Below are 23,538 nucleotides of genomic sequence, written 5' to 3' on the forward strand. Positions count from 1 at the left end.
GTGGTGGTGCAGCATGCTCGGCAAGACACTAAACCGTATTATGCTTATGCTTGGTGTGTGTGTGTGTTTGTGTGTGTGTGTGTGTGTGTGTGTGTGTGTGTGCGTGTGTGTGCATGCATTTGTGTGGAAAGCCAACAAGAGGAGAGGGCTGTAGTGTCTCCGCTCCTCGTTGCAGCACTCATCTACCTGGATGTTCATGATGTCATCCTCCCGAGAGGCTTGCCGTGCCAAGCCTTGTTTTTTTTTGCAGGCGACAAAAAAAATGAAGGTAGAAAAGAAGGCAGAAATAAAGCGCGTTTGCACTTTTTTCCTATGCCCATTTCTGTACTCAAGTTTGCCTCATTGCTTGTTCACGTGTGCATTTGTACACGCCAATTTGCACCTATGTTCCAATATGCTGAATAAATGTATTTGCACGTAAGCGTTTGCATGTGTGCATTCAATGTGTCTCTTCGTGTACCGAGCTCTCTGACGGCTTGTGTGTGTTCAAACATGTGTGCAGCAGTGTCTTTACCTGACTCTTGATGATGTCGTCATCCTGGTGGATTTGCAGGACGTATCCAGAGTTGCAGTGGATGGTGCAGCGGTCTCCATTGTAAAAGTGGCGGCCAGGGCTACTGCACTTGAGCTCTGCATTGCGGATTAATGGTTCCTGGCAGTCAATGGCTTCGCACGAATAATGTACACAACTAAAAGTGAGCGTGTGTGTGTATGTGTGTGTATGTGTGTGTGTGTGTGTGTGTGTGTGTGTGTGTGTGTGTGTGTGTGTGTGTGTGTGTGTGTGTGTGTGTGTGTGTGTGTGTGTGTGTGCGGGCGTGTGTAGGTGGGAGGGAGGGTTGGGAAATAAGAGAAAAAGAAAGAGAAAGAGAGAAAAATAAACTCAAAAATACATTTAAATATGCAACAAACATCACATTGCAGACACTTAAACATGGAAGTATTTACACATTTCCTCACAAACAGAAAAGCATGTATTGAGTAAACCACATCCATCCATCAATGACTGCTTAACATTTCAAATCAATAAACCACATGAAGAAAAGATTGCCATATTTGCTATGTGCCTAAAGGGATGTCTGTATTAACACACACACACACACACACACACACAGCAGAGTATAATTTGTGAATTAACAGTGACGGAATTATATTATGTGTAGGCTACAATAGCAGTTTGGCCAGAGATTTATGTTGGTAGCTTGATGGAGATGGCATTTAATGTGCTTCGAAGGCTTCGATGCCCGAGGCACTTTTTTTTACAACAGTCCGCATTCTACGGCGACGGGTTCCCTTAGAAGCCAACAGCGAATGCAAGAAAGAGGAGAAGCTATGTGGGCACAGAGTGGATAAAAGAAACATTGTTAAACTCAAACCTGCAAGAATATAATTTATTGATCCTTTCATCCATTTGTTTTCTATGCTTCTATCAGTATTAATGATGCATACCTTTTAATTAATGCACCTAGTGTATGTCTCAAGTACAAAAGCAAAAGTTATATTGTAAACTTATAATTGAAATACTCACATAGACAAATTTAAAGTTGAGCAGGTGAAGACTGTTTATAAAACAGGAGCGTGGCAGTCCCTAAAGTCTGGGATTTTTGAGGACAAACGAGCCTCCTGTGTGGCCACTTTGGCTTGGAACAAAATCACTTTGTGGTTTTCTACTAGTCACTATGGAATTTCTGACATGAATTACAATTAACAACTTGTAAATCAATCCGCCTCCCCTGCAAATGAGAAGCGCAGTCTACAGAATAACGAAATACTATGTTTGGAAAAAAAGATGAAAACTTGAACTTGAAGAAAAACTAAACTCCAACATTTTCAACACAGAGTTGATGGTATAGAAAACCAAAATGGATAAAACAGGAAAACATATATGTGCAAGAGTTTGCAGACGACCATGGAACATTAAACTGAGTCATCTTAATAGCTCCTGTTGTTAACAACTCAGGGAAAAGGGGATGTGGTGTTTTGTAGAAGCGTAAGTATTACGGGAAATGTGCTGCTCAGCCCAGGAGAAGGAGAGAGTGAAAGTGGGAGCAGGAGGCACAAAAAGGGGAGAATGGCAAATAGTTAGAGGAAAAGGAACATGATGTGAAAGTAAAGGACGAGAAGACAGCTCTGGATAACATACGCTGAAGGGGAGGAGGTGGAAAAGCGAGGAAAGCGACAAGGAATTAGGAGTGAAGATGGGATGATGAAAAAGTGGGTATAGACAACACAACGCATGTGACAGACAACACAATGCATGTGATTAGTTGGAGTCAGTCGAAGAGAAGAAACGGACAAAAAAGCCGGGCAAGCTTTCTTTACCGTGTGTTGTAAAGACAGACCAGTTTATAATAACTGATCATAATACCTTAGAATAACATCAGGTTGTAGCATGTTTAAGTTCAAACATTTTAAAATAAGTAAGCGTGTCCGGCTGACTTGCCATAATAGAAAAACAAATCTCTTTTTTAAAAGCCTCTAGAAATTAAATGAAGAGGAGAGATTACAAGAGAAACAAAGTCACTCCGATCGAGAACTCCGGGAGAACTAAACCAGTTTTTGTGTGTGTGTGTGTGTGTGCGTTTGAACGTGTGGTAACAATAATAATTCCCTGGCCGGAGCAGATACACAGAAGTTTTAATCTATTTAGGTGCTGGATGTCTCACTGGCACACAACAAAAGCCACAAACATCTCTATCTCTCTGCGCAGGCCACCAACCATCCATTGTGGCGTCTATTAGTGTATTTCTTGTTGCAATGGTTGTGGAAGCATCATAAGTATGAATTGTCTCATGCATGACAGTGGTGTGGAAATTGGCAAATTGTGTCTCCTTGTGTGGTCTGCTGTGTTTGTAAGTCACTAGACAACATTTGGTTGGTAGTTATCATTATTTCATTAAGTAGTGGAGTCTCAAAACATTTCGAATTTACAGTTAAATAGGTGATACTTGTTTCTGGGTAATTTCTGGGTCTTGACAGTTCTAGACATGTCTAACACTGCACAAACACACGTTTTATCTTTGTTTTCTGATTCAGATGCTGGGTTATAAATTGTTTTCGTCACACAGAAATTACCGTAAAAATAAACTGACTTCAGAGTAAAATACAGAGAATTTTGCCTCGCATGGATCTTTTCATATTCAATTGATTTTGATGACTTCAACGCATTCCATAAAAAGAGTGAATATGTGTACTTCTATCGACATTTGGAAAATACTTATTTTTAATCAAGTATCCGATATCTTTTAGGGCAAAATATTTTTGCAAGGTTGTGCTTGTGTGTAGACATGCGCATGTAATCGTATAATGTGTGTGTAACATAATCTAGCTCTCATCTTCCAATTCCAATTTTTTTTCAAGCTCACCTCTGGCCTGTGGGGTTGTAGATCTCGTTGCTCTGGCAACCGCTTATCGTGATGGGGTCGAACGACTGGAAGGAGCGCAGTCCCACCCCGGAGATGGCCACCAGGCGGGAGGCGAACATGACCAGGATGGCCTTGGTGTGGTAGAAGGCCACCGACAGGTCGTGGCTCACTGGGATCACCAGAGGGTTGGTGCGGCAGCTGAGGCGCCACTCGCCTGTGGAGGGGACATCAGGGATGCGGAAAGGACGACGAGAGAATACAAAAATGTGTTGAAATTGAAGCAGAGAATCAAAGGGATAGGTGGTCCATGTTAACTGAAGCTTAGAATTGAATTCAGCAGAGCTGTGTAGGCTACAAGAAGAAGCGAAGATGCTGAGTGATATAGGGTTTTAATGAAAGGATGGATATGAGGGGCATGCGCCATATACAAGAAGCAGTCTCACCTAGACTGTGGATGCCTTCCTTGGTGTCCACCAGCTGAACAGTGATGTTACACTGCGTCTGGTCGAGGTAACCAGTCCCATCAGCAGCCAGATGTATAATCACTGCGGCCGCCACCATGGGATGAGAAAAGTGGGCCTGAGTGAAGAAAAACAGGAAATATAAAAGTATAGGTATAAACTTTCAATAACTTGACGGTAACTGTATGCTGTATCTTAGTGTTAGAAGTACTTTAATGTTTTCCTATTTAAATGATGTTGTTATGTACTGTATATGGAGACAGAGAGAGATATATTCCCTTTTTCAATATATCACTCACCTTTCTAAAATGGCCTCAATATTAGGTGACATAAGTTAAGTATAGTATTCACCTGAGTGTTATTTTTCAATTGATTGAACTTTGCACCAAAAAATGCGCAATTCTTTTCAGACATGTCTCACCTTTAGCCAGTAGTTAGGATATCCCCATGTTGACTTATGAGCCTCGCGGCAGGGGAACCACGCATACTGGGACACTCCATCTGACAGATCGAACACTTTGGACTGACATGTCTAGAGAAACATGAGGAAAAAGGGCAATGGGTAATATTTAATAAATCATCACCTTTTTCAATTTTAAGTTTCAGAGATGCTGTTGTTCAAAAAAAGGTATTATAAGATGAACAGATTAGGCTATTAGCGTCTTTACTTTTTTTAAAAGCTAAGTGATGGAACTGGTTGCTGTTGTTAGAGCCTCCTCTCTCATTACGGGAAACCACAACTCAAACTTAACATTAAAAAAAAAGTACGTCCTGGAGATAGCATGCTAAAACTAGATTAAAATAAGCATCGACCGAGTAGCAAACTAACTTGTGGTTACCGTCTTGGCCTCAAATGCTGTGACCCCTGTTATTCCACAGCTGTCAGCGGTTTGGCCTGAACTATTGCTGACGTGCTTTTTGTGAGGTACTGTTTGTTTCTTGTCAACAAACCCGGCAACCTGTCAGATGCCTCAAGCCCCTTATCCCTCCACTTGGTAAAACAATAAAGACGTTATGACCGTTATGTTAGAAGTACCAGTAAATGTAATCTTACAAAAAGGTTGATATTGATTATTGCTGCTTGGAAATATTGCAAGGTAAGCTCAGTTTTGGTGATTGGTGCATTTTAATATTCACTTTACCACTCTAAGAAAAACTAAAAAGGTAGACACATAGCAAAAATACTATTGAGCAATACATAACAATGGCAAAGGGGAGAGAGGGCACAAACCCAAGGACGCCGCGTTTCCCCCGCTGTCCTGAGCAGGTGAAATGAGACACCAGTAACACGAGAGTTCTGCTAGAGAGGCTGGATCTTGTCACCATGGAAAACTGCCCGGACCAGCTATATGTCTATATATCTGTCCCCTGAATCTGATGACAGTACCTTTTCTGCTCAGAAATGAAGTGACAGAAATGAGGAATGCAGGTGACAACCACCTGAGATCAACCGCTGTGAGACTTTTGCCTGTCTTGAGTGCAGCCGGGTTTTACTGCATTTTGCATACATCCGAAAACCATGTAAATTAACTAACCAACCAATAAGATCTGTTTGCAAGTCATGGTGTTGACACTGATGATATGGAGCTGTTTTCTTTTGAAACCATTTTTCGGAACAGGAAAGGTGGAAATCTTCACGTGTATACACATGGGCGGAACTACTCCTCTTTCCGTCATTCTGCCTCCATCCTCTCCTGGTGTGTTTCTCTAACAACGAACTGACGGCTCGGCTTGCCAAAACACTTCCGTAAAGTGTCACAGCAGTGAGAGGCAAGTCTCCCATGACTCCTTATCACTTCCTCCACCCCTTCCCCGGCTATGGCAAGAGTCTAAGCACTCTAAATAGAACTGTCATTGATTTTAATTAGTCACTAAAAGAGGGGTAGGAGTAGGGGCGGTAATACGTGTTACACCCCATCCAACAGTCAGCCAGGCAAGACTTTCAGTTCCATGCACTCTAATTTGATCCATTCATAGCTACTTTTCCTTTTCAGGGTGAAAAGTACACATTGGGTACATCCTGAATGCCAGTCTATCACAGGGCTGACGCAGAGAGACAGACGGTTTCCACTATCTCACTCCCTTTCCCACATACGGGCAAATTAGAGTTGCCAATTAACCTTGGACCGGAGCAGGAAATTGGTTTAAAAAACCTCGCTTTTGCACAGCAAGAACATGCAAATCCCAAAGAGGCAGCAGTCATGCAGATCGGAGTCAAGCTTTCAAATGAGATTTTTTTTAGTGAAATCGCAAGATTAAATGTTGTCTTTGGGTTTAGGTCCGTGATCAAGTTTATAGAAAACACTTTTCAAGGCTTTTTTCCTTGCTATTGTTGTTGAAATAGTCCAGTAGAGACATGCGTCACAAAAATCTTTCTTTAAAAAGGTGTGTATATTAAGCAGCCAATCTGTCAACGCATTTGTGATAAAAACACTAATATAACAATGAGAACAAATTATGTACCTGATAAACAGCACTAATTCACACAAATTTTCCCTAAATCTGACATCACAAAATTGGATAACTTTATCTGCATTATTAGTTATTTATGTCAAATATTTTAGTTGATTTTAATCTAAATTGTTTTTTCTTCATATGTTTTCTAAAATGTGTAAAAGCTATTTTAGATCCAGTCAGTTATTTTCTATGTGGCGAGCTCTCTCCTAGTTGAAAACTAGAATTCAGCTTACAGGAGATCGTACATACGGGTTTATTGATCTCCTTTCTACTATTATCAGGTGGTAATCCAGGACTGTGATGAATGCATTCCCAACAGCAAAACAGATGCAATTTTCTCTTTTCAAACAGCCCGTCCCTTATTCTAGAAATATTAAAGTAACATCAAAGACATTACTTATTGGAACTTATTTGGACTTATATGTAAGTCCAAATAATAATGAAATAATATATGGAAGAGCGACATCGTTCTCTGATCAGGTGAACATTACTCCACTGTGTCTTTACATTGAAAGGGCTGTTTATTGCTGCATTAAAGCTGTGAATATCACACAGAGAACTGTTGTATTGTAGAAAAGAGATAAAAAAAGATATAACACCTGACAGCCGACCTTCAAATGGATTTGCTTGATTAAAACCACAATATCACAGCAGGAGCTGTTGACAAAACACAGTTCAAAACAAGTCTCTCTGGCGGAGAAGGACGTAGCAAAAAGAAGTTTGTGAGGCACAAATGGATGAATAAAGCTGTTGCAAGTGACCAGCAAAAACAATGTTTTAATGCAGGTTCTGATCTATAGGAAGGATGAACACTCTCAGGCCTATAATTCAAATGTTGAGATGTATTTGAAGCAAAACAACTTCTCGCCGTGAGTTCAACATCTTAACTCTGAAGCACACACTCCCACAATCGCACACAGCTACACACATGGTCTTAATTTGTACCAGCTGGATAGTCAGACGGGCAGAAAACAGCCAATCTCTGGTCTGTAGACACACACTGGTGTTTGTAAATCACCACTTCAGATAAAAGGAGAGCTAAGTGTCCTGAGCCGAGGGGAAACCTGATAAAGGTGAGGAGAAAGAGTGCAACCGTCAGCCTCATTAGCTTGGAAATATGTCTGTACTGTAAAAACATTTACTACGCGCATAAAGCAAAACACTTGTAAAGAGGGAGATTGGTAAATTGTGCTTCAGGTGAACAATAATAATGCCTCTAATGGCGTAATGTGCCACAGTCTCTCCCATTGTGATGAATATCTAGTGCCAGGGTCAAGTTGGATCACCTCTACTGAGGAAGTACGCACAGAGCATATATCCATGTACAAACATATACACAGACTGAAATACAAACACACACACACACACACTTCCTCCTTGGCTGGAATACTGATGTTGAAGCTTCCAGATTGTCAAAATGTCTTGGATTGAAATCAATAAATCTCACAGACACATACACAAACATCGGCCACATGTTCGCAAAAGACTATTGAGGCCCTCAAACATTTAGGAGGCCTCATAAAGGGTCCTCTTTGTATCCTCCAAACATTAGAGGAGCACACGAGCAACGAGGGAACCTTAGATCAACGCAGGACTTGTCTGACCCTCTGATTTAGGGTCTTGCAACACACAACAACACATTTAATTGTATAAAGAAACTGTGGTGTACAGTGCGTGGGGAGTAAATGAGTTAAATTCCATGTCGGCTGAGCATACATGGCCAATAAAGCTGAATCTAACTCTCATTCTGATTCCAATTTCACACATACAAAACACATAAAAGTTTAAAAGGGGATTTATTTCCCCTAAAAGAATATTTATCCCATCATGGCACCTCCTAAAACATGTCTATCCCCAACAAAGGTTACTTTTTTCCCCCTCCATGTCCCTTTGTGGCATGCACATACTGTACATGAATTTGAAGTATGAGTATTTGAGTATGAAAAAGCACTGGTGAGCATCTGTGAGGCATTTGTGGAGAAAAAGGGAAACGGAGAGAAACTAGTATTAGAGTTTCCAAGCACCATCTCATGGTTTACTGGAATGCTGGTGGGAGCCTTGGTGTGTGAGGTAATGTCCTGTCACCCGGCCCCACCCGTACCCACTGAAGCTCAACATCTCATTGGCCCGGGGCTAATGATGGGCCACTTCCATGGCCTATTAAGAATGGGGCTGTAAAAGTGGGTGAATGGGTGCAATTAAGCAGTTTACCTGTCCAACTCTCATCAGGGCAGACACGAGCAGTGACTGGGTGGTATAGGGAACGCGGACCACAGACTAATGTATAGGGATTGGTGAGTGGCTTTGCCAGCCAGTTGAAAACAGATGGGTCTGCGGAGAACATAAATGTCCCTCATTCAGTGGCCCCCTATGCCCAATAAAACAGGGCCAAAACCCTGCGTATTAACGGCTTGAAAATGTTATGTGGGGTCATCAGTGCCATGAGACAAATACACCAGTCACAATGAGGTTTCCACATGGAGGAACCACGATAATAATTGAAATGGGAATAGTAAAAGAGGAAAAAAAAATTGGGGGGGGAATCTTACTGGGAGAAACAAGGGCCAGCAAGGCTGGCCGACTTGTGCTGCTGAAGCAACAGCTCGGCTACTGTGCGCGCCTTTATTATGTGGGCCTGTACGTGTGTGATTCTGCTTGTGCAGCAAAAAGCAAAAAGTTTTGCTTGTGTGTTTGTTTGCACTTGCACATGCTGAGGATAGGGAAGATGTATGTTTGGTCTGCGATAGTCCCCATTCAATATACATGTATCCCCCACTGAAGTACACGTACAAATCTGGGCCAGTTTTTGTTTCCATACTTGTATTCATTTCCTTTAAAGAATCACTAACCTTGAGATGAATGTAGTTATTTAAATCAGACCGCATGCACATATGTTTGTTTTTTGAATGTTAAGATGGGTGAACTTCATATATAGGCAATTTCTTGCAGCGTGAGAGGACTAAAATGTTATCCCTGCTGTTGCTTATGTATAATTAAGGGGAGTGTTCTCCAGGGGTGCCCAGAGGTTGCGTCAGAGATTGCCTGGGCAGCAGCCCTCTCTGGAGAAATCACCTGGCTTGCTGTTTGATCTTAAAGTCTAAATGCACATGCACACTCCCCACTTACACAAACTCATCTACACATATGTCTGTGAAAGCAGGCACATGGCGTGCACAGAGACACACACACACACACACACACACAGGTTAGTTGCTAAGGCCAGTTCTCCAATCCAATCCCCCTAGAGCAAGTGAAGCTGGCTCAACATATTCCATGGTGTGGTAGTGGGGGAACATTTTGTTCCGCTCCACAAAGACAGCAGTAATACATTTGGGTCCCCTATGGACCTGCCCTATAATCTTGCATAGAGTTGGCAGTGTGTATGTTTGCGTGTGTATCTCTATCAGACTGCATACCTGTGAGTGAGGTTATTGAGCAGGAAGGAGATGTGGATCTCTTAGATAAGCTGGAGCTACCTTAGTGTGTTCAAATGAAAGGACTTCAACATTTTGATCTGGTCTGACATGTGAAGAGGAACCAGAAATGTAAAAAAGTATGTTACATTGTTTTTAGGGGGAATCGTTAATATTTCAAATTTATTTTTTATTTATTTTTCTAGTGTCCACATGGTGCTTCTCAGAGTCTCCGGATAGCATATCCTTCATCCAAGGAAAGTAATGAGAATGCACGTTTGGATTTACAATTGGATGAAGCAATCATATTGTTTGTATTTAATGGGTGTACTCTTTAAGAACCGGTGGAAGTGGTATTGTTGCAGACGGAGATTACATTATTGTAACATTATTGCGGATTTGTTCTCAGTACTCATGATGACGATGACCAATCGACAAATAGATTAACACATTCTTGCCATTTTCAGACAAGACATCGGTAACAGTACACCTGGCCAACAGGTTCAGTTTGACACCAGATGATGTGCAGCTGGGAATGTTGGTTGTTCACAAACAAAATGGTGTCTGGAATTTCATGTGCTACGAGAATCTCAGCTATCTAACTGATGCTGCGTAAAAACACCAAAACACAGCAGGTCATCTTAAGGCAACACGAGGAATGAGCTACAGCTGGACGAACAGAAACTGGGGCAAACAGTGAAACAGCTTTTGAAACTTTGGATCCACTGTGTGGGACTGTTGGGAAACAGAAGATACCTTCTGGGGGCCACGACGAGGGCAGAGAATCGGTGCATGGTGGTAATTACCTCCAGCAACAAACGTTTTTAGCGGAATATAATCCAGACTTGTACTCAGTCTGTCCACTTCCAAAGTGTTTATTGAAACATCAAGTCCTCAAGAACCTCTAGATCACGACTGTGATTGGTGGGGCAATAAGTAAAGCACCCGTTGTAGCTGTAATGCTGGATGAGATCAGATGACAGCAGTGGACAGAGTAGTGTATATAGCTGCCGTATGAATATGAATGGATTAAAAAACTTGCCAAATACTGTGACAGCGCTGTTGTTATGGCCTCGAGGTTAAACAGAGTCCAAGCAGAAGTAAAGGAAAATGTCCCTCCAGCACTTTTCCTGTACTGTTATGCACATGCCTTCAATTGGGTTTTATCTTAAGGGTTTGCAAAAATGTAAGAATGCAACATTTTCTTCTCACACCTTTCCGCCGTGGCTGCGTTCTTTTCTAGATCGCCAAAACAAACACAGCTTGATGAAATACTGTTCGTCAGATCCAACTGTCAAGTGTGGCACCAACCAGGTGCAATTTTTCATCAAGATGAATGTGCACTGTGTTTGAAAAGAAGGATGCTCTTAAAAATCTCCATGAAGATTTTGAAGATACTGGAAAACACAGTGCTGATGGCTTAATTTCCAACATGCCAAACTTTGAATTTAATTTAATAATATGCTTTCAACTTTTAACAAAATGTTTGCAAATGCAAAATGCTATTTTAATCAGTTGACATGCAGCTTTTTATTTCCAAGGTGGGCCAGTTTATTGTTTGCGTTGTGTGACTGAGGGAGGGCTTTGATCAAATATATGTTAAGACTGTGTAGAAGGCCGGCATGCCAACTGAAGTGAGAGCTTGCACGGTGACATGCACACACTACAAAACATTGCAATGACATTCTGCAAGATGTTTTAAATCCGTTTAAAGATCATGAGAAATATGATTTCTTTTCACCGTCGAACACCTGACAATTCCTCAGCTTGACAGTCCCTGATGGAAATTACATTTTCCTCCTTCAAACCGAAGAAAAGGTGCAAGGAAAACTCCCGGCTATTTGAATTAGCTTCCATAGATGTTAAAAGCAAGTTGAACCTGAAAGCCAGGGACAAACTCTATCACTGGTTCATTGAAAATTTCTTCCAAAAGGAGAGAAAGATTTTGTCTTCAAGTGAACGTCATTGGTGAATATATTTTTACTGCTGTTTTTTATTATATGTTGCGTCTCGTTGAACCCGATGATTTGTTACCACAACTTGAATGACTGTGGCTCATAAAGTGAATGCCTCCCCAATTTCCGATGTGTATATAACAAGAACAAGATGATTCCTGAAGATAGAGAAGTAAAATTAAAACTGGCCAGGGATGCGCGCATTTTTAATTAGTCATTTTTGAGGGGGAGGTGCTGCCGATCCCGTTCTAAGAGGCACAATTCACCACTGCTCAGTTGTGTTTCCGACTATAAAATTATTTATATATGTTTTCAACATCATATAATGTATCTTTATAGATAATCATCCCTATTCCAGTTATTTTGCTGGTTGTTGGACTTGTTTTTCTCCAACTTTTTAGTACAAAAGTACTGCATTTGTAAATAGTGTACATAACTCTACCAGTTAATGCTGGGACATAAGCTGACAATGGATGATGACATAAAAATGAATATGTGTCATTTAGCGCACATTACTGCAGCCTGATACAATATTAAGCAGTGGTTTCAATGTGGGACCATTCACCAATCCTTCTCGTTGACCTTGCAATAAGAAAATTCTGTGATGAATCCTCACATGCACACACACACACACAAACGCACACACACCAGAACAGCGTACAATTCCATAGCACTTCAGCTTTCGTGCGGCTATGTGACCTCGTGCGCTGTTGTTACTGTCTTGCATCCGCATAGATCCTTGTCAATGCGGGCCGCCTCGCCCTCTCTCTCTCTCTCTCTCCGACACGGACACGCACACAACCAGCAGTATCAACACCGTCTTTAGACATCAAACGGAACTGATACACAGAACCGATACAGGACTTGTTTACTAGATCAGGAAGAAATTATGTAATTCCCCGTACCCTCGAACGACTTATTCAGAACAAAAAAAACTTCACAACAACGCTTCAGGATTTTCCTTCGTCAGGGGAGCGCATCTCTAGGTCGGTGTCTACCGAAAAGCTTCTAACCACGAACATGGAAACATGATTAAATCAGGAAGAACGGAGTGAGCTACTTGAGATACTACTGAGCTATAAAACCATGACGATAACCAGCACAGACCCACTTTCAAAGCCATTATATTTAACTGCTTGACATTATGGTATGCTTAAGTAATCGTTTGAATAAGGAGTTTACCTTTTGTCCTCCGGTTTTTCAGTTATGTTATGCTTCACTGTGCTTATATTATTGACTCTTTCTCACTCTTACATCCGAACGCTGCCGCAGAGGCTCTCCTCTCTCTCTCGACTCTCTCTGTCCTCTTACGACACGACGGGCCGGTAAATCCCCTCCGGCTCCGTGGCTGTCTGAACCGGTGCGTGCCGTGAGAGCCACCGTGCGAGCATCGGAAAGGAAATGGCGTAAATATAAACAACCTGGCGACCTGCTTGCGTTTCAATCTCTTCTCTCCTCTTTTCTGCTTCTATCTCTGCTGCCAAAAGCTCTTTCTACCAATCTAGAATTGAGTCTTCATTTTCTAACCCCCCAAAAAACTGTTTTCTATCTTCTCCAACCTCCTCGAACCGACTCTACCTTGACTAAAAAGACTAACAAATTGTAGCACTTAAATTGTACTTATAATGGCTCTTATTTATAGCAGTTTCTTGTTTCTTGTTTTTTTGAGTTTGTATTCTTATAGTTGAAACAATTACTACCCCAAACCCTCAATCTCTTTCAAGGACAATACTGCAAAGTATCTGCAGAGCCACATTGCTAGATTGGTCAAAAAATATTACATTCTAATCTCAACATAGATTCTAACCCAAGAGTATACCATCTTAAGTAACTATACATCTCTCAGGCGTGATCTTTGAATTGGCCTATGGACCATTCACATCCCCTTCCAGCTAACAAATCAAAGGAAAACCAAACCCTTTATGTCAGGGCCAGACAACTCTACATAAGAAATGAGGTCCAGATGCCTAAAAAAATAGGTCTTCAAAATAGGTAACGTCTTGAGTAACATCATTTTGCAACTGTTTTTTTCATATGACGTTGGCAGCATTTAAACAGGAACATGAACAAAGGCAAGTGGTCCTACTCTCTAGAACCAACCCTCACGTGCTGCATCCATGGCATGAGGCTCCAGGACAGTGGCCATTGCCACATGCACACAATTGCACAATTGCTTAGGAGCACTGCGCGAACAACAATCTCAGCTCAGTTATTTGTTTATCTTTATTTCCAAAAGAACTAAAATAGGAAAAGAAGAGAGTGTCATCAGAGTTAATTTGGTTTGAGGGTTAGGGTTAGATGGCATTCATTGTTACTGTATTGTATGTTATTGCTGTGCATAATATGTAGCAATGAATTGATCAACATGTGATGTGTTTGAGAAAAATTGTGTTTTTAGGACCCAGTTTTGTAAGTAACTCACAATTTACTAGATAGTATGAGTTAAAAGGAGAGATAGTGATGATCTCTGTTTGGATATGTCCAAATAGTGGACAGTGAGTGGCCTTGTAATGAGGTGATCTTATCACATATGATCTTTGAGGAACAATGTGTTCTCTACAGGAAGACCAAGTTCATTCGCCTTGAAAAAGGCTCATAAATGTGTGCCAATAATACCAATACCAATAATTAATTAAAATACATAAGGATGTATAGGATGCATGTTCCAAGCCTTGGAACATGCATCCTATGGAGAGGGGATTGAGCTCGAATGCACCTCTATTTTCCCAAAGCATGTGTGTGTGTGTGTGTGTGCATGTGTGCCTGTTTGTGAGCGTGTCGCTTCATGAATGTCATAAATTCGTAAAGCCTCCCTCTAATGTTTTGGGCAATTAGCCCCTTTCGACATTTGCGATAGCAGATCAATGATTCAATCAGGTTTACATGTAATCCGTCGCTTCCACTCATGTATTTAATAAGCATTAGTTTAATGAGAGACGCAAACTTCTGTGGCCTCCTGAAGAGACATGTCATTCAATTTCCAATACCTAAAATGACTTACCCGACAAACAAGCAAGATAAGTTATTTTTGCAACTGTATAGTAAACATTGGGGCTTCATTGTAATTATTCTGTAAATCATTGATATATATAACGTCAATTTTTCAATTTATCAAATACCAAACCGCAAACAATGAAGGAGGTCTATTGATACTGGTATGATCCATGATGACTCAATTTGTTTGATATCAGATTGGAATGGAGGACTCCCGAACTGACTGGTGCTTAAGCTGTGACGTAATAATGTACATCAAACTGTTACAGCCCCAGTTCCTCAAGGTGTCCCACAAGGTTCAGTATTCGCCCCCCTCCTCTTCACCCTCAACTTCTTTCCCTTTGGTAATATCAATATCGGCCTTCTTCCATCGTGTAAACATTGACCGTCTACGCCCCTCCCTCTCCTCTTCTTCCCGCTGAAACACTCATTGACGCCTTCTTAACCTCTTGATTGGGCTACTGCAACGGCATTATCTACGGCATATCCATCAAAATCATCAAAGAACTCAGATATATCCAGAATTCATCTGCCTGTGTGCTCCCCAACTCCCGTATCAGAGATCCTTCAAAAGACAGTTCATGGTTGTCCTCATCACATACAAAGCCCTTCACAACCTCGCCCCCTTCACACCTCACGCGTATGCCTTTACCTTGGTAACTGCAGGGTATCCAGCCGTCACATCACCAGAGCAGTAGAGCTTCTCTTCATGGGAAACTTCGACTGCGGAGGCCCATTGGTCAAGGAAACCATTTGGAGTGTAGAGGCCACAGTCCCTGACGCCCGTCTCCTGCTCAAAGTCCTCACACACCCCATCGCCGTCGTAGTAGTAACACAGGCTTGGCTCCTCTGCAGGTAAACAGACAACAGAAAAAGTGTACGTTTAACATGAGTAATGATTTGTTTTTCTATCTTCGTAGTATTCTCTCAGTAAATTAAGGTTTTAGATTAGCTAATATGATAGTTAGATTTTAAACACTTTACCGTTCCCTTCCCTTCTTCATCCTAGTTTTAAAAAAACATGTGTGCCCCCCTGAGCCTCCAGGATACTATTCACTAGGATCTTGATTATTTGTGAAGCTGAGGAGGGGACCAGAAGAGGAAGGGGGGGAGGAAGGGTAGTGATAAAAGGTGCAAGAGAAAAGGAGGAAACAGTCTTTTAACAGACATTCCAGCCGAGTTAAGGTCTGGTGGTGGAAGCTTGTGGACGGGAGGAAAAGGGAGCCGAGTATGGAGGTTGCTTGGGCCTCATTGCTCTCATCCCCCCAGCTAAAGCAGTATCAGTCGGTGGGGTTCCAGTTAGGGGGAAAGGCGGCATTCTGTGCCAAGTTGGCCGGGGCCTCCTCCTCGAAATTCCAGCCCTCTTCAGCAAAGCCAAAAGTCAGTTCTGTGCTCTGGCAATGGTGAAACGAGGGGCTACTGAGGGGGCATACAGAATACGCTCCCGCCAATCACTCAGCAGGAGCAGAGGCAAGGAAGAAGTAAAGGAGCGAGGCAGGAGGAAGTTCAAACAGTGGCTCGTAGAAGTTGCAGAAGTAGTAGGTGAAATGAGAGAGAAGGGGGGAAAATGAAGGAAAGAAGAACAACGGGTATTGCTGCATCATTTTAATGTGAACAGGGATAGAATATGCAAATAATGGAAAAGCAGAAAGGTGATTGAGTCCAAACAGAGACCTTTACATTTTTAGGAAGAAAGAGAGCGAGGGGACAGACAAAGATGGATGGAGACGGAAAATAATGGTCTAGCTGCTTTCAAAGTAAATTGCTTGTTTCTTTTTTGTTTTGGGTTTTTTAAGACAGAAATCCAAGTTACACTGACATTATGTCAAAGCAGGATGAATGTTACCTCCCAAAACCTTCACTTTGCTGTATTTTGCCTTGACTTTATGCTTTATCTGCACCTGTGTTTGCTGTGGCTCGGAGCGCTTTTGAGAAATAACCACTCGGATTGTTATGCAGGCGGGTTCATGGGAAAACAACTGTGGATTTTGTCCATTGCGGATATAATTCAACTCAATTGTGTGAATAGTTTATTAAAGCTAATCCAGGCCGTAACACACTGGCCTTGTTGTACACTATACGTTTCCACCCAATTCCCTTTTTCACTAGCCAACACACTGACAAGCAGGCAGGAACTCCCTCACACAGAGAGAGAGAGAGTCCCATCAATTATAGTGTCAGATTTCTGTGCAAAACTACAACTTTGTCAGACCATATCAGACACAATCACGCACATACACTTATGCACACCGCTGAGCACTGCAGTTGGATGAAAAACAACATAGCAAATACAGTCCTACAGCAATCTGACAGGAATTAAGGGGCCACTTCACAGAGGCTCACACATGTGTGCATGCATGAACTGCACATGCACACACTTACACACACACAGACAGACAGACAATCCCAACAGGGGGGGAAATGATTGTCTACAGCAGGGGAACTGGACAGGATACATCCATCTCTTCATAAAAAAAACTGCATAGGAGATGCCAGTCACTTAATATAAAATCAGAGGACCCGCTCATAATGATTTCCAGATTTTTTCATTATTTAACAGGGAGTCAAAGTGATTATGACATCTGATCCACACAAATCAGAAAATTTTGCATTTAATGTTATTTACTTTTATTTTTTATTTTCAGTATCGTCTTCAACTGAATTTCAACCCTGTCAACACTTTTTGGACATACGACTTACCGACACAGTTGAAAAAGGCTTCCTTCTTGCATTGACTGGAGCAGCCATCACCATTCATTGAGTTCATATCATCACATTCCTCTCCTTTGGAACTGAAATAGCAGGAGGAGGTACATGGAAACATTTACAGACATAATATTCAAAATGGATGATAGGCATATTTTTTCTAAAAATGCTTCAATGCACCACCACATAAATTTTGATAGTTGGAATGTAAATGCTTGTCACCTCTGGATCCGTCCATCTCCACAGTAGGGTGCCCCTAGCTCGTGTATCAGAGGTGGGGAGGGCTCGCTCTCACTCCGGGCGGAGATGGTTTGGACCTGGTACGTGTACACAACATGTGGCGCCACATCCCTGCACAGAGAGAGAGAGGCACAAATCAAAGTATGTCCGTACAATTCAGAATTATGTGAAGCCTCAAAGAAGTGTTTAGTTAAGACCACATCTAAAGAAAGAAGAAGAAAAAATTATTCAGACCACGCATGTGGAGAATAGGTTGACAGGACTAGTGTGTATAGCAAACGTGAGGTATCTCAAGTACCACCAGCAAAACACAAATAAGAACGGCTGTCTCAGCACACAGGATCACAAATCGACCTAGCCAGTCACTGCATTCACTCGCTTCGGGTCCAGCTCTGTTTTGTTTCCCCATCACAGTGATTCATGGAACCATCATGACGAATACACAACGGTCAGGAGAAATATTTGGGGGACTACTCACATTGTCGGTGTAAGTCCCCATGATGGTTCCTTGAGTCACCATGATAAGGAAGTCTGAAAAAAAAATTCTGAAAGGAAAAAAAACATAAATGAGAAAACCAAAACCATAAACAAAAAAGAATAAGAACCAAGCTGTAAATGAGAAACCATAAGCAAAACAACAAAACAAAACTGAAGAAAAACAACAGAATTGCAAGTGATGGTGCTGTCTTGACAGTAGTCGTTTTTTTTAAATTATTATTTTAAGCTTGCTTCTTTGTCATTGATCTGTTCTTGTATTACCATCAGATTTCATCATTTTTGTGGGATTCTGGCTATATTTGCTCCAAACTGCCTCAAGTGAATGACATGCGGATTCATATAAATCCTCACTATTATTTAATCTTAGCAACTTTCTTAACAGGAGACAAAAGTTAGAATAAACATTTACAAATGAGCTAGTGAAGGCAAGCAAGAAATCTGAGATGCTTACGTTTTTATTTAATATAAACAATAAAAACAGAACAACTGCATTTCAAACCAGCACTCTCATTTGCAGCTAAGTTGTTTACAGTTTTCTTTGCATTTTTTTTTGTCTTTGCTTATAGTTTTGGTTTCTCATTTCCTAGCTTGGTTTGTCTCTTATGGTCATGGTTTCTCCTTCATGGTTTCCTTTTTTTTGCCTTTCAGAGTTTTTGACCCTTGCATAAGGAGACATTATTTCTCTACATTCTAATTCTGGTAGCATGGTGGCCAGCGATGTAGCTTCACAGCCAGAGAGGCCGCGGATTTCCCTCAGTCTGATGTTCTCCTCGTGTCAGCGTGGATTCTCTTCAGGATGTCCGGTTTCCTTCCACATATCCGAAGACATGCAGCTTAGGTTAAATGATTTCTCTAAATTGCCCACTGTCAGTGTGAATGGTTGTCTGTTGGTATGCGTCGGCCCTGCGATGATCTGGATAAGAGGTTTAAAATGGATGGATGGATCTCAGTTCTACAATCAATGCAGTTTAGTTTTTGGTATGCTCGACCACGTTGGCGCGTTACATCCTGTATGTTATGTTAATCTATGCTAAAGGAGTCAGGAATGTATAATTGTTGTCAGTTAAATACATGGCAAAAATAAGGTGCAGTGGGAAAGCATCAGTAAATGAGGGTAAACAGGACCGATGGGTTAGCCATAGATCATTTAAAATGGACCATCAATCTTGCGTGGAACATGCATGTAGATTTAACTCACAAGAGTAAGAGGGCATAAATAGATTCACGCGCACGCACAGACAAATACATGCTGGCAAAGGCATGAACCCTCATTCACAGTGCTACCATATAATCCCCAGTTTGAGTGTAATGCAGCAAACATTGACTCAAAGGTTTCACACATGGCCAAAGATGAGGTCAGCAATCAAACCAGTGTAATAAAACACTGAGCTCTTTGGTTTTGTATTTTTGTCCAGTTGGGGCTGAGTTGGGGCTTGATCCCTGGCTCCAACTTTCCATGTGATCAAATATCCTTTGCCACAACACTTAAGTGTGGGTGTAAGAGAGATATTTACCGTTAATACATAAGTAGGGACATGGCTAAAGGGGTGGCTAGAGACATCCCAGGAATCTTATTGAACCTCACCTCCCACTCAAGTGCCACTCCATTATTATGGAGTCAGAGAAAGCACGTAGTTAGAGCACGTAGTTATGAGCGGGTCCCTCATTTAGTTGCCATTTTGGCAATGACGAAACCGCTTCCTCCCTAAATATGGCCAGATTGTAAAAATGTTCATTTCTGCTGTTAATTTGAACAAAGAGGTGTACAGGGATTGATCACTTCCCTTGAAGTGGCCATTTTGTGGATACAGCAGATTTTGGTCCTTTTGCCTTCTTCAGTTCTCAGCACTGGAGGTAGCCGCTTTATGGATGGTTATGTATCTCAATCTGTGCGTGAGGTATCAGATTTCTATACGTATGTGTTGTGTCTAGCAGCAACTATGGCCTTACTACAGAAATCTTAATTACCCAGAGACGTTCCACTTAGATCTTATAAAGTATGAAAATGGAGCAAGGGTTGCGCGAGGAAACTGATTTGGTATTAATGTTTGCAAAGAAACAATCCCGAAAATATTGATCTTGTGACAGAGGCCATCCCTGCATAAGTCTGTGCCTCACTTGAGCAACCCCTGCAAAAACATCTGGACACACCCCTATATTTAATTGCAGTCAAGTAGAAACATGAAAGACCTCAAGGAAGAAGAAGGTTGAATAAAATAAGCAGGTACTCATAACCCCAAATGCACTGCTTAAAGGTGTTAAAGTGAGCGTTTCATTGCGCACACATGCACTCATGCTCCTCCTCTAGTGATTGATGTGAAAAAGAACACAAAAACAAGCATGTGGTCCTTGGTTTTTCACCTGTTTCTCTTGTGTTTGTTTGTTACATTCCCGGAAGAAACAAGCACACCAAGTTCAAGTTAACTGTACTCAATTATTTAAAAACGGATGGATTTTAATATCAAGTAACAAAATGCAAAATCTGTGCCTAGGATGTGATATTTATGTTGGCCTCATTGATATCAACACAGAATGTTTGACCTGAGAGACTCTCTTTTATACTTTGGTATGTCCTGTTCTGCAATATTGGCCCATGCCGGTGTAACTCCAGGCTACACTCAAACATACCCAACCCCCCCCCCCCCCCCCCCCCCCCCCCCCCCCTCTCTCTAATTGAATTAGTTTATCCCTTAAAAAAGTTGAGCTGTGGGAGACTTTATCTTTGAGGAGAGCAAACACACAGAATCAGCGGAAAGAAGAGAAACGCGAGAAGGCAGCACATGAACCTCTTGATGAAGCCACACTGAGAGACATGGTCATGCAAGAACGAACAAAAAAACGCAAGACAAGTAGCTAGATACGGCTGAGTTAAACAGGGAGGAAGATACTTTTTTTTCCTCTAAAGAAGAAGAAATAGACCTAGAATTGTATAGATGGGGTAGGAAGGCATTTGAAAAATGGCTGCACTCAATATTTTCATAACAAGCAATCAGTCCTGGGAATATAGACAGTCCTCTATTGAAGCAAATGAGGAAGCAGCTTGATGCGAGTCCTTGGTTTATGTCCACAGTACACGTTGACTAGGTTAGGGAAGTCCATGTACGCTTTTTCCTGACAAAAAAAACAGATCTGAGTCAAGATCTGGACCATTTGCAATTATTTCCCCAGACTACAGGACATGTGATGCCACGTAGGCCTATCATTAATTACTACCTGCTTTGACCAATCTATCAAAGTTCATGTCATGGACTCCCATGTCCTGTCTGATAAGGGGGCACCGTGGCCTCTCAATCTATCTATCTCTAGATAAAAGAAATAATAAAATGTTTTCGTCCTGCTATGAAGTAACTACTTTGCTGTGTGTGGGCCTTTTGCGTCATTTTGTCCGATTTCGCACGACGGCATCAGCCGTTTCAAAACAGGTTGTAAAAAGGATTTCAGATGTATTCCGACCCAAGAACACACCCATGCTCTACCCCACCTCTAGGTTTTCACGTCTTGCGCTGGACTAATTATGCTACTAAGCAAAAAATTATATTACCTGGTTGTCATAATGCTAAAGGGTCAAAAGTGCAACTCCTCATAGCGTGATAACAACTCTTTTAAATGTAGCTCTCAACCTGTTCCAAATTAGGTGCATGCTTGATTCCACCTGACCTCACTGCTAATAGCCATGCCGTGTTAGAAGCTGCCGTTGGCAAGAAAGAAGCAAAGAAAGAGGGAGCATGCATTCAAGAAAAATGTATATTTGATACATGTGTATGTTATGAGCAACATGACTTTCGGCAACCAGCCAACCAGACTTCATAAAACCCCACTCTGTCTCTATATCTGATTAGATTGAATGTGCGACTTATCTAAGATGCAGCTCATACTACAAAGGGCTTTACTCCAGTTGCTGAGGTGTCACATGATAAGATTTTGCTGTTGGTGCCTCTATGTGCATCCAGACATTCTTCTCAAGGCCCCTCCGGGAATAGAGGTTTTATCTGGCACGAGGCACTGTAATATGCCTTTCAACATGTTTTGATAACAGCAGGTGATTACATATGGAAGCTATGCGCTAACGTATGTGCCTGCTAGTGAGAGCGCGAGAAGAGAGACGGTGTGTGTCCATGTTGATCTGTGTGTGTTCCTCTCTGCAGTGGTGTGTGCAGTAGGCTGTATGAGCATGCACATGTATGTGTGTCAATTCTGTAGCCGCTTGTTGTTCTTGGCAGAGAGATCTCAGATGAGAGAAGCAGATAAATTTAAGGAAGTTAAGAAAATATCTTAGATCGAGCCTGCAAGAACAATAAACAGGGCTACGCTCCTTCGGGCAGCTAACATACATATGTGGTTTTATTGCCATTCATTGTAAACCTATGGTATGTCTAACACACTAATGCTACGTGTTGTGACTAGGAGGTGGTTCAAAAGAGACAAATACCATGGCCAAAGTTGTTTTGGTAATATTAGTAAAATTGCAAGTAACTGCTAATAGTTGGTAACTGGTAAATGCCAGGTCACAGCTTTTGATTATTTTTGCTAGTTTTTGTTATCTTATCATGAATAAACTGTTAAGCAGTAAAATCAATGAATAATGAGGTTCGAAAATTTATGTGGGAATGAAAAAAAGGGTTGGCAAAACATCCATTGTTCACATAAAATTTTAATTTATTTCTTACATTGACCAAAACGGTCTTGTAACATCCAACGAAAACTTAGATGTGAAATAAATTAATATTATTATTGGTTAGGGTTACGGATCTACCAAAATTGTCCCATGGAATATTAATAATTTCCCAAACAAATGTTACGTTTGGTCTACACTTATGGCTACACTATGATGAAAAGAGCTTTGTGTGATTTGTCGTCCAACACTGTGAAAAAGAGTTCATAACAGTTGGGAACAATCCCAAATTTATTCCTGTGAATTCATGATTGGTAGCATAGCCACCATGCTACCAATAACGCTGATTTGTATACATCAACACAATGTGAAATAAAAAGTGTCAAGAGTATACTGTCGCCTTTTTGACATACGCAGATGATACCCACAATTAAGAATGCCAGAAAGCATTGCTATTTGGCACTATTAGCCAGAAAGTGTATAAGTGAATCTTCCATTTAAGAGGTGAAATGTGGTAGTCTTATTTCTCCAGCAGCAACAGAGTAGTTAAGGGATAAATTGAGGGAATAATGTGGAAAAATCAGAGTAGAGTCAGATTACACAGGGGTGTGGGGTAATAATGATGCTGGGGGGGGGACTACCTTCTCTCTGTTTTGGCTGGGAGGTCTCTTCCCATCAGCTCTGTGATAGGCTTTGACTGAATGACAGCTCGGAAACCCACATCAGGGGGGATTAGCCGATAGGCTGACGTGCCTCGGAGGGATGAGGTCAAACTAGTCCGATCCTCCCGCCCTCTCTCTTCATAATTGATCGACCCCCCAAGGTTCTCGTCCATCACCT

The 23,538-nt window shown here is 41.5% G+C and overlaps 1 protein-coding gene and 1 long non-coding RNA gene across 3 annotated transcripts in view; one reads left to right on the forward strand and one right to left on the reverse strand.

Moving 5' to 3' along the window:
• The window catches only part of pappaa (pregnancy-associated plasma protein A, pappalysin 1a), a 68,691-nt gene that overhangs the window by 22,429 nt on the left and 22,724 nt on the right, over positions 1-23,538 (reverse strand). For both annotated transcript variants that reach the window (XM_078087717.1, XM_078087716.1), the window contains exons 8-14: positions 17,571-17,699; positions 17,343-17,434; positions 15,295-15,491; positions 4,245-4,355; positions 3,806-3,941; positions 3,363-3,576; positions 515-689 (exon numbers count right to left, since the gene is read on the reverse strand). In XM_078087717.1, the coding sequence (XP_077943843.1) occupies positions 515-689; positions 3,363-3,576; positions 3,806-3,941; positions 4,245-4,355; positions 15,295-15,491; positions 17,343-17,434; positions 17,571-17,699 (1,054 nt within the window). The remainder of the gene's footprint in view (positions 1-514; positions 690-3,362; positions 3,577-3,805; positions 3,942-4,244; positions 4,356-15,294; positions 15,492-17,342; positions 17,435-17,570; positions 17,700-23,538) is intronic.
• LOC144388200 (uncharacterized) lies at positions 2,020-4,847 on the forward strand. The gene is made up of 2 exons (XR_013452476.1): positions 2,020-2,211; positions 3,358-4,847. It is a non-coding gene; the product is annotated as an uncharacterized LOC144388200 (long non-coding RNA).

The sequence above is a fragment of the Gasterosteus aculeatus genome, chromosome 14 (assembly GCF_964276395.1).
Source record: "Gasterosteus aculeatus chromosome 14, fGasAcu3.hap1.1, whole genome shotgun sequence".
In the NCBI taxonomy this organism is placed as follows: Eukaryota; Metazoa; Chordata; class Actinopteri; order Perciformes; family Gasterosteidae; genus Gasterosteus; species Gasterosteus aculeatus.